General features: G+C 38.6%; 1 protein-coding gene across 2 annotated transcripts; it reads left to right on the top strand.

The window, feature by feature from the left end:
• The first annotated feature begins 345 nt into the window (after positions 1–345).
• ilf2 (interleukin enhancer binding factor 2) lies at positions 346–11,132 on the top strand. Of its 2 annotated transcripts, XM_077590993.1 has the most exons (16): positions 346–597; positions 701–757; positions 972–1,031; positions 2,131–2,173; positions 3,407–3,511; positions 3,570–3,647; positions 3,974–4,076; positions 4,242–4,307; positions 5,975–6,091; positions 7,361–7,439; positions 7,529–7,616; positions 9,255–9,316; positions 9,383–9,497; positions 10,537–10,627; positions 10,706–10,873; positions 10,955–11,132. In XM_077590993.1, exons 1-15 carry the CDS (start codon positions 593–595, stop codon positions 10,864–10,866), a joined length of 1,230 nt encoding a protein of 409 aa, XP_077447119.1. In that variant the 5' UTR covers positions 346–592; the 3' UTR covers positions 10,867–10,873; positions 10,955–11,132. The 2 variants fall into 2 exon arrangements, with proteins under 2 accessions (XP_077447119.1, XP_077447120.1); XM_077590994.1 differs by lacking the exon at positions 701–757.
• The last annotated feature ends 1,311 nt before the right edge of the window (positions 11,133–12,443 follow it).

Below are 12,443 nucleotides of genomic sequence, written 5' to 3'. Positions count from 1 at the left end.
ATTATTTTTCAAATTAATAAATTTTGGGGTTTGATTTTTGAATTATTTGTTGGAAAAAACGGCCAGGGCTTTTCTTTTAAAGGTGAATGCAATAAGTTTCCGTAATACTACTATAACATTCCAGAAATGATCACATATTGTCACGTTATTACCTTTTAATTTTCTGTACGCGTAACAACCAAAAGGTGACAGCAGCGCCAAAGAGTGTAGCCCTTTCCGACCTCCAGAAAAGCCATGAACATGAAAGCCGTCCGTCGTCCTCGTTGATCATTCATCAATTCTCTTGCGTTTTTTCTTCCATGGCAACCAGAAGGTGGCAGTAGCGCCACGAAATGTAGCCCTTTCCCACACCCAGAAAAGCCACGAACAAGAAATCGGCCCTCGTCCTCGCTGGTCATTCATCAATTCTCTTGCGTATTTCTTCCCTGGCAACCAGAGGGTGGCAGTAGCGCCACGGAATGTAGCCCTTCCCCACATCCGGGAAACCCACGAACAAGATAGCCACGAACAAGAAAGCCGACCGTCGTCCTGCTAATCATTCATCAATTCTCTTGCGTTTTTCTTCCATTTAATTGTCAAAACGTCTTATGCAATGAGGTAAGAAATGTGCATTGTATTGTAACATTATGTTTTGCTTGATTGTTTGTAATTTGAGTTGGAGATGTTGTTTTAATAGTCTACTGTTCTCTTTGCTATTAAGTAATGCAGTCGTTAGCCTTGTGCTAAAACTATCATATTTCCAGGACGGATCTTTATTGTAAGTAAAATGCATTAAATCTAGATAAAAATATTTAAAATTCGAACTGATTCAATTTAAAAGAGAGCCTCCTGATGTGTTAACATGTGTTTTTTGTACTCACTGGTCGCTATGCGAGTGAATGAATTGATAGCTCTTTGGTCCTTAAATCCACATTTTCAAACAACCCTGCCTTCGACGAACATTTCCAACATTTTCTTATGTTTTTGTTCAGAGGGGAACGCGGCAGGGGTCGAGGAGGCCGCTTTGGGTCCCGTGGAGGACTCGTTCAGGGGTGAGTTACACTTCTTGTTCACATTTTCCCAAGAAATTGGGTGATTATATTCTATTTTCTCTGCCATTTTATTGGATAGTACGCAAAGGTAGATTTTAGATTGGTTTTGTCCAATCAGTCTTCAGAATTAATTGAGCCAAGTCAGAGTAGACTAAACTACAGGAGGGTATGTTTTTTATTTTAATTTACCGTATTGCCCCGAATATAAGACGATACCGATTATGTCACGGACCCCTCTTTTTCAAGATTCAGGTTTGAAAGACTTTTTGAACACCAAATTCAATTTTTATACAGAAAATAATTACAGTACATCTGAAACAAATGATTATAACAAAATATTCGAGAGAAAAGGCATGTTATTTTGCCTCACTTCATTAACATGAATATAACAAAAGTTAGTTCAGCTAGTTATGCACAATTTTAAATGCACAACCATGATTAATGTGCAGATTGTTCGCCCTCGTTGAAAAATATGTCCATTGCAACTGCATTAACCATCAAAGCGTTCAGCATTTACTTTAAAGATATCTGGCGTTAATCTCGAAACAGTGCCCCATTCTCGGTGGTGATCGGGTTGCGTAACTACAGTTTAAAATTATCAATTTTTTATCGAAAGTTTTTATTTTTATAGTTGACAAATTATTTCACAATAATTATCGGTATCGTTTTATCGCCCAGCTCTATACGAGGGTAAGGACAAGTATCTGTACTTTTGTTCTAATTGCGTTTATATTGGCGATATGGCTTTGCTAACTATGTCAGCATCCAGAGGGCAAACAATCTGCACATTAATCATGGTTGGGCATATAAAATTGTGCATAACTAGCTGAACTAACTTTTGTCAGCAATCAACATATGGGCTTTGCTCCTTAACTGAAAACTTTTCTGAGGGTATCAAAAAGCTTGTGCAATGATGGACAAAGTGCATTGAGCAGATTGGCTTAAAATAAATGATGTGAATTTATCCAGTGTGTTGTTGTTTTAAATAATAATAATGGAGTGCATATATTTATTGACTGCCATATATTTACAATTGCTTAGATGAGATTTACCTTTACACTAATGACTAACTATTTTATGTTATTTTTTATTCCTGTAGGTATCGTCCGTTTGTTCCACACATTCCATTTGATTTTTATGTGGTGAGTATGTGGTGTTGCAGGGTTCTACATTAACTTTTTAAGCCACCTGCCCATTGGGCAGATAACCGATCTATCTTACTTGCGCGAAATGGCAATCCACCAACCCTAATTTATAACGTAATACCAAACACAGATATTGTAAAATATTTTATGAGTACTGGTAAAAAGACGATGAGCAGACGAAATCCCAAACAGAACATGATTGAAATGTACCGGCCTGTATAAAAAAACTAATATTCGTTGCAAAATGGCTGGTGTACTTTTTCGAAAATTTGCAAAACACAATATTTCTATTAATGCAAAAACGCCCCTATACAGATATACAAATACACTAGTACAATTATCAAAGTGTATATTTATTAAATATTAAAGCAATAAGCATGTCAAAAGACTGGAATGTATTAATATCTAAATATAATGTATATATTTAAGTATAGTTCCTTGATATACATTTAAATAAAAACAGGTAAATGGGAGTTTTAGTCCAAGTATTTTGTCTTCCTGTGGCCATGGGTCCATTGTCCGTGATATTCACAGGATTACTGTACTCGCCTGACTAAACATGTCTTGTAACAAAACGACTTAAAAAACACCATTGTCTGTTATAAACAACTCTGTCAGGACAGAAACTTTGTTCGTGTTTTTTAAACCATGAGGATGGTCGAACTTGTTGATTAAGGCTGGCTTTTCCATGAAGCCAGCCAGCAGCATCTCCACACATGCGATCCAAATGAAACCTGGCATTTTCAGTACGTTTTTGAAGTATAATGTCCAGCATCCTCTTTCAAAAAGCTTGTCACTCCCTGTTCTGGTGGAGACCTCGCTCGCCGCCGGATCACAGGACGCCGCCGCCGGAAGGGACCGCCGACGTCGCGGAAATGAGGCGTCAAACCGTTGGTCGGGAAATTAAACTTCCACCGTAACGTCGCCTGGAGCTCGCATTTCTCACAAAAATCCACCCTCACAGCAGCTCCCGGTCCCTCAAAAAGCTCTATTTTCGGATAAAAATGATAGCCACCGCCCGCTGCCCACAAAAAAATGCAATGTGGTGAATCCGCGAAAGTTGAAGCCCCGATTTTTGAGGGATTACTGTATATTTGTATCCCTTTTCATTATGCGTTTTTATTTTTGCTCGTGCGACTTAAAGTCAATAAAATACAGTAATTTATGACTTGGTGTGAAAACCTAATTCAGAAACTATTGTTCCGGTAACGGAATTGTTCTTCTCCTCAGTGTGAGATGGCCTTCCCCAGAGTGAAGCCTGCACCTGATGAGAGTGCATTTAGCGAGTGTCTGCTAAAGAGAAATCAAGACCTGAGCCCGACATCCACAGAGCAGGTCAGTAACATTCATGAGATTGTAATAAAGTGTTTTAATGGCCTGTTTGTATTTGCAGTCCTCCATCTTGTCTCTGGTCACAAAGATCAACAATGTCATCGATAACCTGATTGTTGCTCCTGGTAATTTTGAGGTGGTGAGTAATATTGGTTTCTGACCTTCCTCTATGAATTTTGAATGTTCTCCCTGTGGCTGCGTGGGTTATCTCCCGGTATTCCAGTTTCCTCCCACATTCCAAAAACGTGTTAAAAACTAAATTGTTAAGCGTAATCAAATCTGTTAAGGTAAATTTGTTAGTGACTTATAGTACCATTCATAAAAAAAATAACTGTTTTAGCTAAGGCAATCTTATTTACCTTGCTCTGTGTTTAAGCAGCTAAACAAGACAAGGTAAATAAAAATAAAGGTAAGGAAAAGTTTTGTGAAGTGGTTAATATGAGTAATATGTGCAATTTCTTATAGCAAATTGAGGAGGTGCGTCAGGTGGGCTCTTACAAGAAGGGTACCATGACAACTGGCCACAATGTTGCCGACCTTGTTGTGATGCTCAAGATTCTTCCAACTTGTGAGTTTTTGTGCTGGCCATGTTGTATGTGTATGAATTTTTGTAGTCACAATTTAAATGTATTATGTATTTGTGCCACATTCCACTGTCTTAACATATGGGAGACATTGGGAAGGGTTCTTTTTTTGGTCCATATAATGATCAGGCTTGATGTTTGTGTTTAAGTGGAGGCTGTTGCAGCTCTTGGCAACAAAGTAGTGGAGACTCTTCGTACCCAGGATCCCACAGAAGGTACGACCGAGTAGCTTCAGCACAATATTCAAAGCTCAATGAAATTCAATACAGTGTTGAAGTTGATGTAAGTGATGGCACAGTAAGCACTACATAATTTTTGGAGCATAGGGACCGACCCATGTCTCAAGTTAAACTTCAAACTATGATCCATGTTTATTTAGTGAGTTAAATTAATTGCTCAACCATTTAAGCATCTATATTTCTTGTATTTTCGGTTGCACTTATGTTCAGAAATTGGTTGGGCCTGCGACTTATACTAGCTCGAGGATTTGGTAAACAACTTATGCAGTTTAGGTTACCGTATTTACTCGCTTATAAGTTGCACCCTTAAAATTGCCTTAATGTTCAAATTTTAAAATTTCTCGCATATATACGTTTTATGCAAGATACATGCGTTTTTTTTCTTGAATTTCATTCATAGACGTCAAAATAAATGTTGTTTAGCGTTTTAACTGTTTATCTTTTCTCTATTTTCAAATAAATGACCGTATCGGCCGCATTCGCTTGCCTCATGACGTCACGGGGCTGTGGCGTCATGACGTCACGGGGCTGTGGCGTCATGACGTCACGGGGCTGTGGCGTCATGACGTCACGGCGCGGTGGCGTCATGACGTCACGGCGCGATTGTGTCGTGACGTCATCGTGTCATGCTGTCGTCAACTTGCGGTTTCGTGCATGTCGTGTTTTTATGCGCATATAATCGATTCAGTCATTTTTCTGCCCGACAAAAGTGGCTTATATGCGAGTAATTAGGGCAGTTGTCTGAATTATCGATAATGTTAACAGATGCCTGTTTAGCCCTTTGGTTTTAGGTCTCTGATAAAATAGTTTTTTTAAAAATCACAATGAAAACGAGTTCAGGGCGGTGGGGCGAGTGGTTAGCGCTTCGGCTTCACAGCTCTGGGGTCCTGGGTTCAAATCCAGGTCACGTCCACCTCTGGGGAGTTTGCATGTTCTCCCCGGACCTGCGTGGGTTTCCTCCGGGTACTCCGGTTTCCTCCCACATTCCAAAAACATGCATGGTAGGCTGATTGGACACTCTAAATTGCCCCTAGGTATGGGTGTGAGTCTGCATGGTTGTCCGTCTCCCTTGTGCTCTGCGATTGATTGGCCACCGATTCAGGGTGTCCCCCGCCTCTGGCCCGGAGTCAGCTGGGATAGGCTCCAGCACCCCACACGACCCTAATGAGGATAAAGCAGTTCAGAAAATGGGATGAGAGAAAACACATTCGATGGAAGATATTTGAAGTAAAAAGGAATTATTAATAAATGAAATTTAGTTAAAAAGTCCATAATTTAAACATTTTTTATTGCAATTTCTTATGTACTTGTTTTTAATTTTCAGATGTTCTATTTTTTGCTTTCTTTTTTTCAATTCTATATTTAGTTTTGAACATGCTATGTTGTCTAGTATAATCCTCTATAGTTTTGCTACTGGTGTGCATACGGATCACTTTATTCGATGCATGTTTTAGCGGTCGTTTTATTGTTCTAATCATGCGTGACGCTCGTTCCGAACATAGCTGAATAGTGGGAAAAATGTTAAAATAGGTGTTTTCAGTAAATCACGGTTCTTAACAAATATGAAGAGCCAATGACAAATGTGAGGGGTTTAGCTTAATAGTTGTGGATATAACTGGAATAAATGTTTGTGTTTATGTTAGTGCTGTCCATGCTGACCAATGAGACTGGCTTTGAGATCAGCTCAGCGGATGCGACTGTCAAGATCCTCATCACCACTGTGCCTCCCAACTTGCGCAAACTGGACCCTGAGCTACATTGTAATAGCCTAACATACGTACACACACGCACACATTTCTCACACAGTCACAATTATATGAATTTGTGGGTATGACAGCACATGCACTTTGACCGATTCTAGCATTCCAACTTCAAAACCTCCCAAAATTTCACCTACGTTGCACAATTCACATAGCCGAAAAAACACATTATTATTTTTTTAAAGCTCCATTCATTTCCAATGGCATAAACATCAGAATTTTCAAATTTAAAATGTATCTTGTCCTCCATTTTTTTTAAAAATCCAATTCACATGGTTTACAACTAAAAGGAAATCAAGGCGCACAAAAATTCTAAGCAATTTTTTACCAAAAATGTACTGTTCCAGCTAATCTGACCCAGATAATATCTCTTTATTTTTAATAGACTCATTTCCAATAGAAAAAAATATAAATAAAATGTTCACATTTGAAAATGTATGTAGTCTTTTTTTCATCCAATTCACGTAATGTACATTGAAGAAATACAGAAAATTACGGCACACACAAATTTTATAAAAAAAAATTGCCAATAACATAATTTCACCAAATTTGACAAAAAACAAAATCTCCATTTATTTCAATGGGCAAAAACCTTTAAAAATGTCCAATTTAAAAATGTATGTTGTGCTACATTCTTTTTTGTTTCAATCTGCACAGTAAAAACTTAAAGAAATCAAGGCGTACAAAGTTGTTTACAATATCTGATGTACGGTTCTGAAAAAAAATCCCTCTATGTACAATGGACCGATTCATTTCCAATAGTAATAGTATTGACATTATCCCATTTCCCCAAAAATTATTGTTACTTTTTTTAAATCACATTCACACAGGAAAAAATGGACACTAAAGGTTTATGCAGTTTATGCCAGAACTGCATGATTCTACCAAAATTTCCCTAAAACTACAGCATTTATGTCTAACGTGGGAAAAAGGTATCCAATATCGAAAAGAGACCCAAAAATAGCACTAAAATCTGCAGGTAGTGACCCAAAAATACAATAAAATCAATAGTAAATGATTGAAAATCTACTGCAAATGACCTGTAATTACCCTAAAATTGACAAGAAAGTCAACCAAAAACTCGTCACACCATTAACAAATACCTACATTAAACTCATTTAAACTGGGAGGACTACCCGTTAATGTTCATCTTTAATGCCATTGACTGCAGGAGAGTCCAATCCATGGCACTGATACACGATTTAACAATAAAGTGATCAAAAAATACCCCAATAGGAAGTGACAAAAATGTGCTACTTTTATCTACAGTGGACATCAAGGTACTACAGAGCGCCCTGGCTGCCATTCGCCACGCACGCTGGTTTGAGGAAAATGCTTCTCAATCCACGTGAGGAAAAAAAGTTGCTTTTGCATTATGCAATACTAACAATTTTTCCTAACGTTTGATTAAATGTGATGAGATTTCATGATTTTCAGGGTCAAAGTGTTGATCCGGCTTCTGAAGGACATCAGGCTGCGTTTTGCTGGCTTTGACCCTCTCACTCCTTGGATTTTGGATTTATTGGTAAGATCGCAAACCTCCATATTTGACGATTTTGTGACAGTGAATGCACCTTGAAATTTGGGAAGACCTTTGGTATTAGGATCATTATTCAATTGTGTGGCAGACGTGTCAAACTCAGTCATTTAGAGTGGTACCTCCTATGAATGCCTCTAAATATCAACTTTTCTGGTTACAAAACACTGATATGCCAATGACCGTTCCAATATATGAAAACAAGATCTTAGTTACGAAACCCTCCAAAATTAAAATCAATTTCCTGTATCTGTTCATTTATTCCGCTTTGATTCTTTTTTCCCCTTATTGTTCAAAAGTGACAACTATTGCACAAAAAGAGATTTTTCGACATTAGAAGTAATTTTGGCCACCACAAAATTGTAATTTCTGTCATTAAAAAGCATGAAGTTCTCATCAAGATAGACTTATTTCTTTTTTCAAATTGAATAATTTGATATTTTGCATTTACAAAGACAGGCATATTAACTTCCTTATGATATTGACCCTAATAATGTGCTTGTGATTCATACAGCATCTCAGAAAAACCACATGCGATGATTTTTCTTAAGATTTTCCCTCCAAAGTAACACATTTGTACTCTCTATTAAAACCATCAATATGGAGGTGAAAATTGTGAATCAGGGGGTGGCTTACATGCGAGTAAATACGGTCGGTAATGTTTTGCACCAATGCCATTTTTTTTACCAGCGCAATCAAAATTGGTAACAAAAATACCGTATTTTCACGACTATATGGCGCATGGTATTTTTAGCCGCAGTGTCAGTAACGAGTGCTATTTCTGTATTTTAAACACACAAAGGACGCACCGTTTTTTTAGACTCATATATATTATATATGAATATCGAACCGCAATAGCGCTGGCTACCGGAAGCAGCCCCAGACTCTATTTCCGGTTTCCTGTGCGCAGTGACTGCTGGGATATATAGTTCTTGCACGCTACACCCACACGCTAAAAACACGTTTTCAAAAAGGCAACGGAAGCAAAACTGAGTTCGGTTGTACTGTATTTAGCCATTTTACAACTTACTCACGTCGTCATCACCCACAAATCCATCAAAGTCCTAATTTTCTGTGTCCGAATTGAACAATTGTCCAAATTAGTCATCAAACGCTGAGTTTTATACGTTCGTCCAGGCGGCCACAATCCATTCGCAAATAGTAGCTAGCTAGTAGGTAGCGTAACTATTTCGGAGCTGTGTTCCATGCTTCGCAAGGCTGTATTGATGCCGATCGCCAGGCTACAATCCATTCGCAAATAGTAGCTAGCTAGTAGCTAGCGTAACTAGCCCGGCGCTGCCTGCCACCCTTCGTCAAGCTGTGCTGATGTCAATGTATACAGGCCACAATCCATTGGTATCGACTGATTTTATTTTATCGTGATAACAATTTTAGTATTGGTCCATATATAAAGCACACTGGATTATAAGGCGCCCTGGCTATTTTGGAGAAAATTTAAGACTTTAATGTGCGCCTTATAGTCGTGAAAATATGGTAGTTGCTGGTTAATGAATTCATCGTGACAGCTCGAGCTAGTAGAAATTGGCCCTCTGAAGGAATCCATAACTAAAATGACAAAGATGAGTTTGACATAGTGTGTAGCATAATCGCTTGCATGTGTTCCAGGGACACTCTGCTGTGATGAACAATCCATCCAGGCAGCCACTGTCCCTAAATGTGGCATACAGGTTTGTTCACCTTTTCAAAACAGTTGGCACATCGATTTGCGAACCTGCCTACGTTTCATTTTAAAGGCGCTGCCTTCAGATGTTGGCGGCCGGTCTCTTCCTTCCCGGCTCGGTGGGCATCACCGACCCGTGTGAGAGTGGAAATTTCCGAGTGCACACAGTCATGACTCTAGAACAGCAGGTAGGTTTTTTTTTAGTTTTAGTTGTCTACTGGGCCGGGCCGGTGGATGAGTGGTTAGTGCGTCGGACTCACAGTGGGGCACCTGGGTTCAAATCCAGGTCGGTCCAACTGTGTGGAGTTTGCATGTTCTCCGGGCCTGTGTGGGTTTTCTCTGGGTACTCCGGTTTCCTCCCACATTAAAAAAAAGCATGCATGGCAAGCTGATTGGACACTTTAAATTACCCCTAGGTATGAGTGTGAGTGTAAATGGTTGTCCATCTCCTTGTGCGCTGTGATTGGCTGGTCACCGATTCAGGTCAATTCAGAAAATGAATGAATGAATTTGCTCAATTAAAAATACAAGCATTATTGAAATCATGGAGAAAAATGAATGATGATCCTCTTTTTGTATTTGCTTTTGAGACCTCAGAAAGTATCTTGTATGGAAGGCAAAATATTTGACAGCACAAAAAAGGTATCAGCCTATTTCAGACATTCTTTCAATTCTTCAAATTATTATTTTATTCTATTATTACCAGTAAGGCATTACGCAAAACCTCTGTATAAATAAAATTATCATTCGATTTAAACACAAGCAATTGTGTCTCATAAAATCTAAATGTATCAATGCTGTGGGATATGCAATACTTTATATTACCATATTGATATGCCATGATATACATTTTTAATTACTATTCATTTATCATACATCCCGCTTATCCTCATAAGGGTCATGGGGGGTGCTGGAGCCTATCCCAACCAACTATGCTATATATAGGCAGGGGACACTGAATTTGTTGCCAGCCAACCGCAGGGCACACACAGGACATGCATGGTAGGCTTATTGGACACTCTAAATTGCCCCTAGGTGGTTGTTTGTCTCCATGTCCCCTGCGATTGGCTGGCCACCAATTCAGGGTGTCCCCCGCCTCTGGCCTGAAGTCAGCTGGGATAGGCTCCAGCACCCCCGCGACCCTAGTGAGGATAAAGCGGTTCAGAAAATGAGATGAGTTGGCTACTGGTACCTCGATTCACTATTTAACATTTCTGTTACACGCAGGACATGGTGTGCTTCACTGCTCAGACACTGGTGAGGGTCTTGTCACATGGAGGTTTCAGAAAAATCCTCGGACTGGATGGAGATGCTAGTTGTAAGATATCGTTTTGAGTTGGCGTCATCCCAAACTTTATGTAAGGGTTTTTAACCAATGACACACTTTTGTTTGAAGATCTGGCTACAGAGATGTCCACTTGGGACGGTGTGATCGTCACCCCTTCAGATAAGGCCTATGAGAAGCCCCCTGAAAAGAAGGAGGAAGAGGATGAGGCTCTGGAGGAGGGAGCTGATGGTGGAGAGGGAGAGGATGACAGCATGGAGACCCAGGAATGATCTTGATGTCAGGCTTGCTATTTTGGGGGGTATTTCCATCATTTTCAGAGAATACTGAGAAGCCTCATTGATTTATTTTTCTGCACAGATTAGTTACATATTGACGGGAGCTGTGAACTGCAGGTGGTCACCTAGGCAGAAACACCAGCAGGATTCCACTTTTTGATTGTTGTTTGGTTAAAAAGGATTGGCTCTGGTTGTGATTTTTTTTTTTTAAAGTTTTTATTTGAAGCTTTTTATTCGGAAATAAACCTTTTTTTACTGTCTTTGAGTGATGTCATAAGGAAGCAAACCCTTAAAATGGTCCAGTTAATTTTGAGAACAATTTTGCTGGTTAAACTATTATTCAAACATATCAAATGATAGAATAACTGAGTATCTTTTGTCAATTTCATGCAAATGCTTTGTGTCAAGTTGGAAAAACAATGAGAATTCTTTGTAGACCTATATTGGGGGACAATATCAGAACCAGTTAAAAGATTTTACAAAGACGTAATATGAACTACCAAAGGAGTGCAATAAAACATGGACTGGTATGACATAACATGACATAAACATTTTCCAATCAACGGTTCATGATCATAGTGCAAATCAAATGGCATTTCATTATCATATGCTCTGGTTCAACTATCACTTAGCCCAAAGAAAACCCAAGTTTTTACAATACCACAAAAAAGGGAAAATATGGTCCACAAATTGATCAAGTGAACTATATTTTGACAGGTGGGTAGAATAGCTATAAACTTGTTACTCAAGTCAAACTTCACAATACTCCTAAACCAAAAGTAGTCATTTTTTAGTATTTTATATATATATATGTATATATATATATATATATGTGTATATATATGTATATATATGTGTATATATATGCATATATATATGTATATATATATATATATGTATATATATATATGTAGATGTATATATATATATATACACACACACACATACACACACACATCACATGCGGGGGCAGTACATGCCCTTGTTATTCCTAAATGAATGTTATCTGTAACGGGCTCTATATGGCCCGCGGGCCAAGGTCAAAAAACATGTACACACACAATCCGGGGGCGGGGCGAGCGCGCGAATCCCATTTCGGCGAAACGTCCGTTCGGCAAACTGTCTATCGGCCAAACGTCCGTCGGCCAAACGTCTTTCGGCGAATCGTCTGAGTACCAAAACGCATGCAGAAATGCTCGCAATGTGAGTGCAAGCGTGCAGGTGAGCGTCTTGGATGGTTTTCTACGCACAAGAATGATTATGAAATTTCCTGCAAATTTTGGTTGGGCGACCAATAATTGATCATTTTTCAGCATGAAAATAATTATATTTATATCGTAAAATCTGAACTGAAAATATATTTATAGAAATGTACTGCAATCATTTTCTACTAGTTATTTATTGCCGACCTCTGGCGCTGACTATCGGTGCCATGCTGGAATCCGGCCTTTTTATTCATGCTAATTTATTTCAAATATAGTTTAATTTTTATTAGACTTTTCTGCAAAACTAATCAATTGACGTTACGAGTTATGCAATTAGGAAAATAAGTATATTATTTTTTTAAAGTA

Source organism: Stigmatopora argus, chromosome 21, assembly GCF_051989625.1.
Source record: "Stigmatopora argus isolate UIUO_Sarg chromosome 21, RoL_Sarg_1.0, whole genome shotgun sequence".
NCBI classification, from domain to species: domain Eukaryota; kingdom Metazoa; phylum Chordata; class Actinopteri; order Syngnathiformes; family Syngnathidae; genus Stigmatopora; species Stigmatopora argus.
Note: the sequence above shows the minus strand (reverse complement) of the source record. Positions and strands in the feature narration are given on the sequence as shown.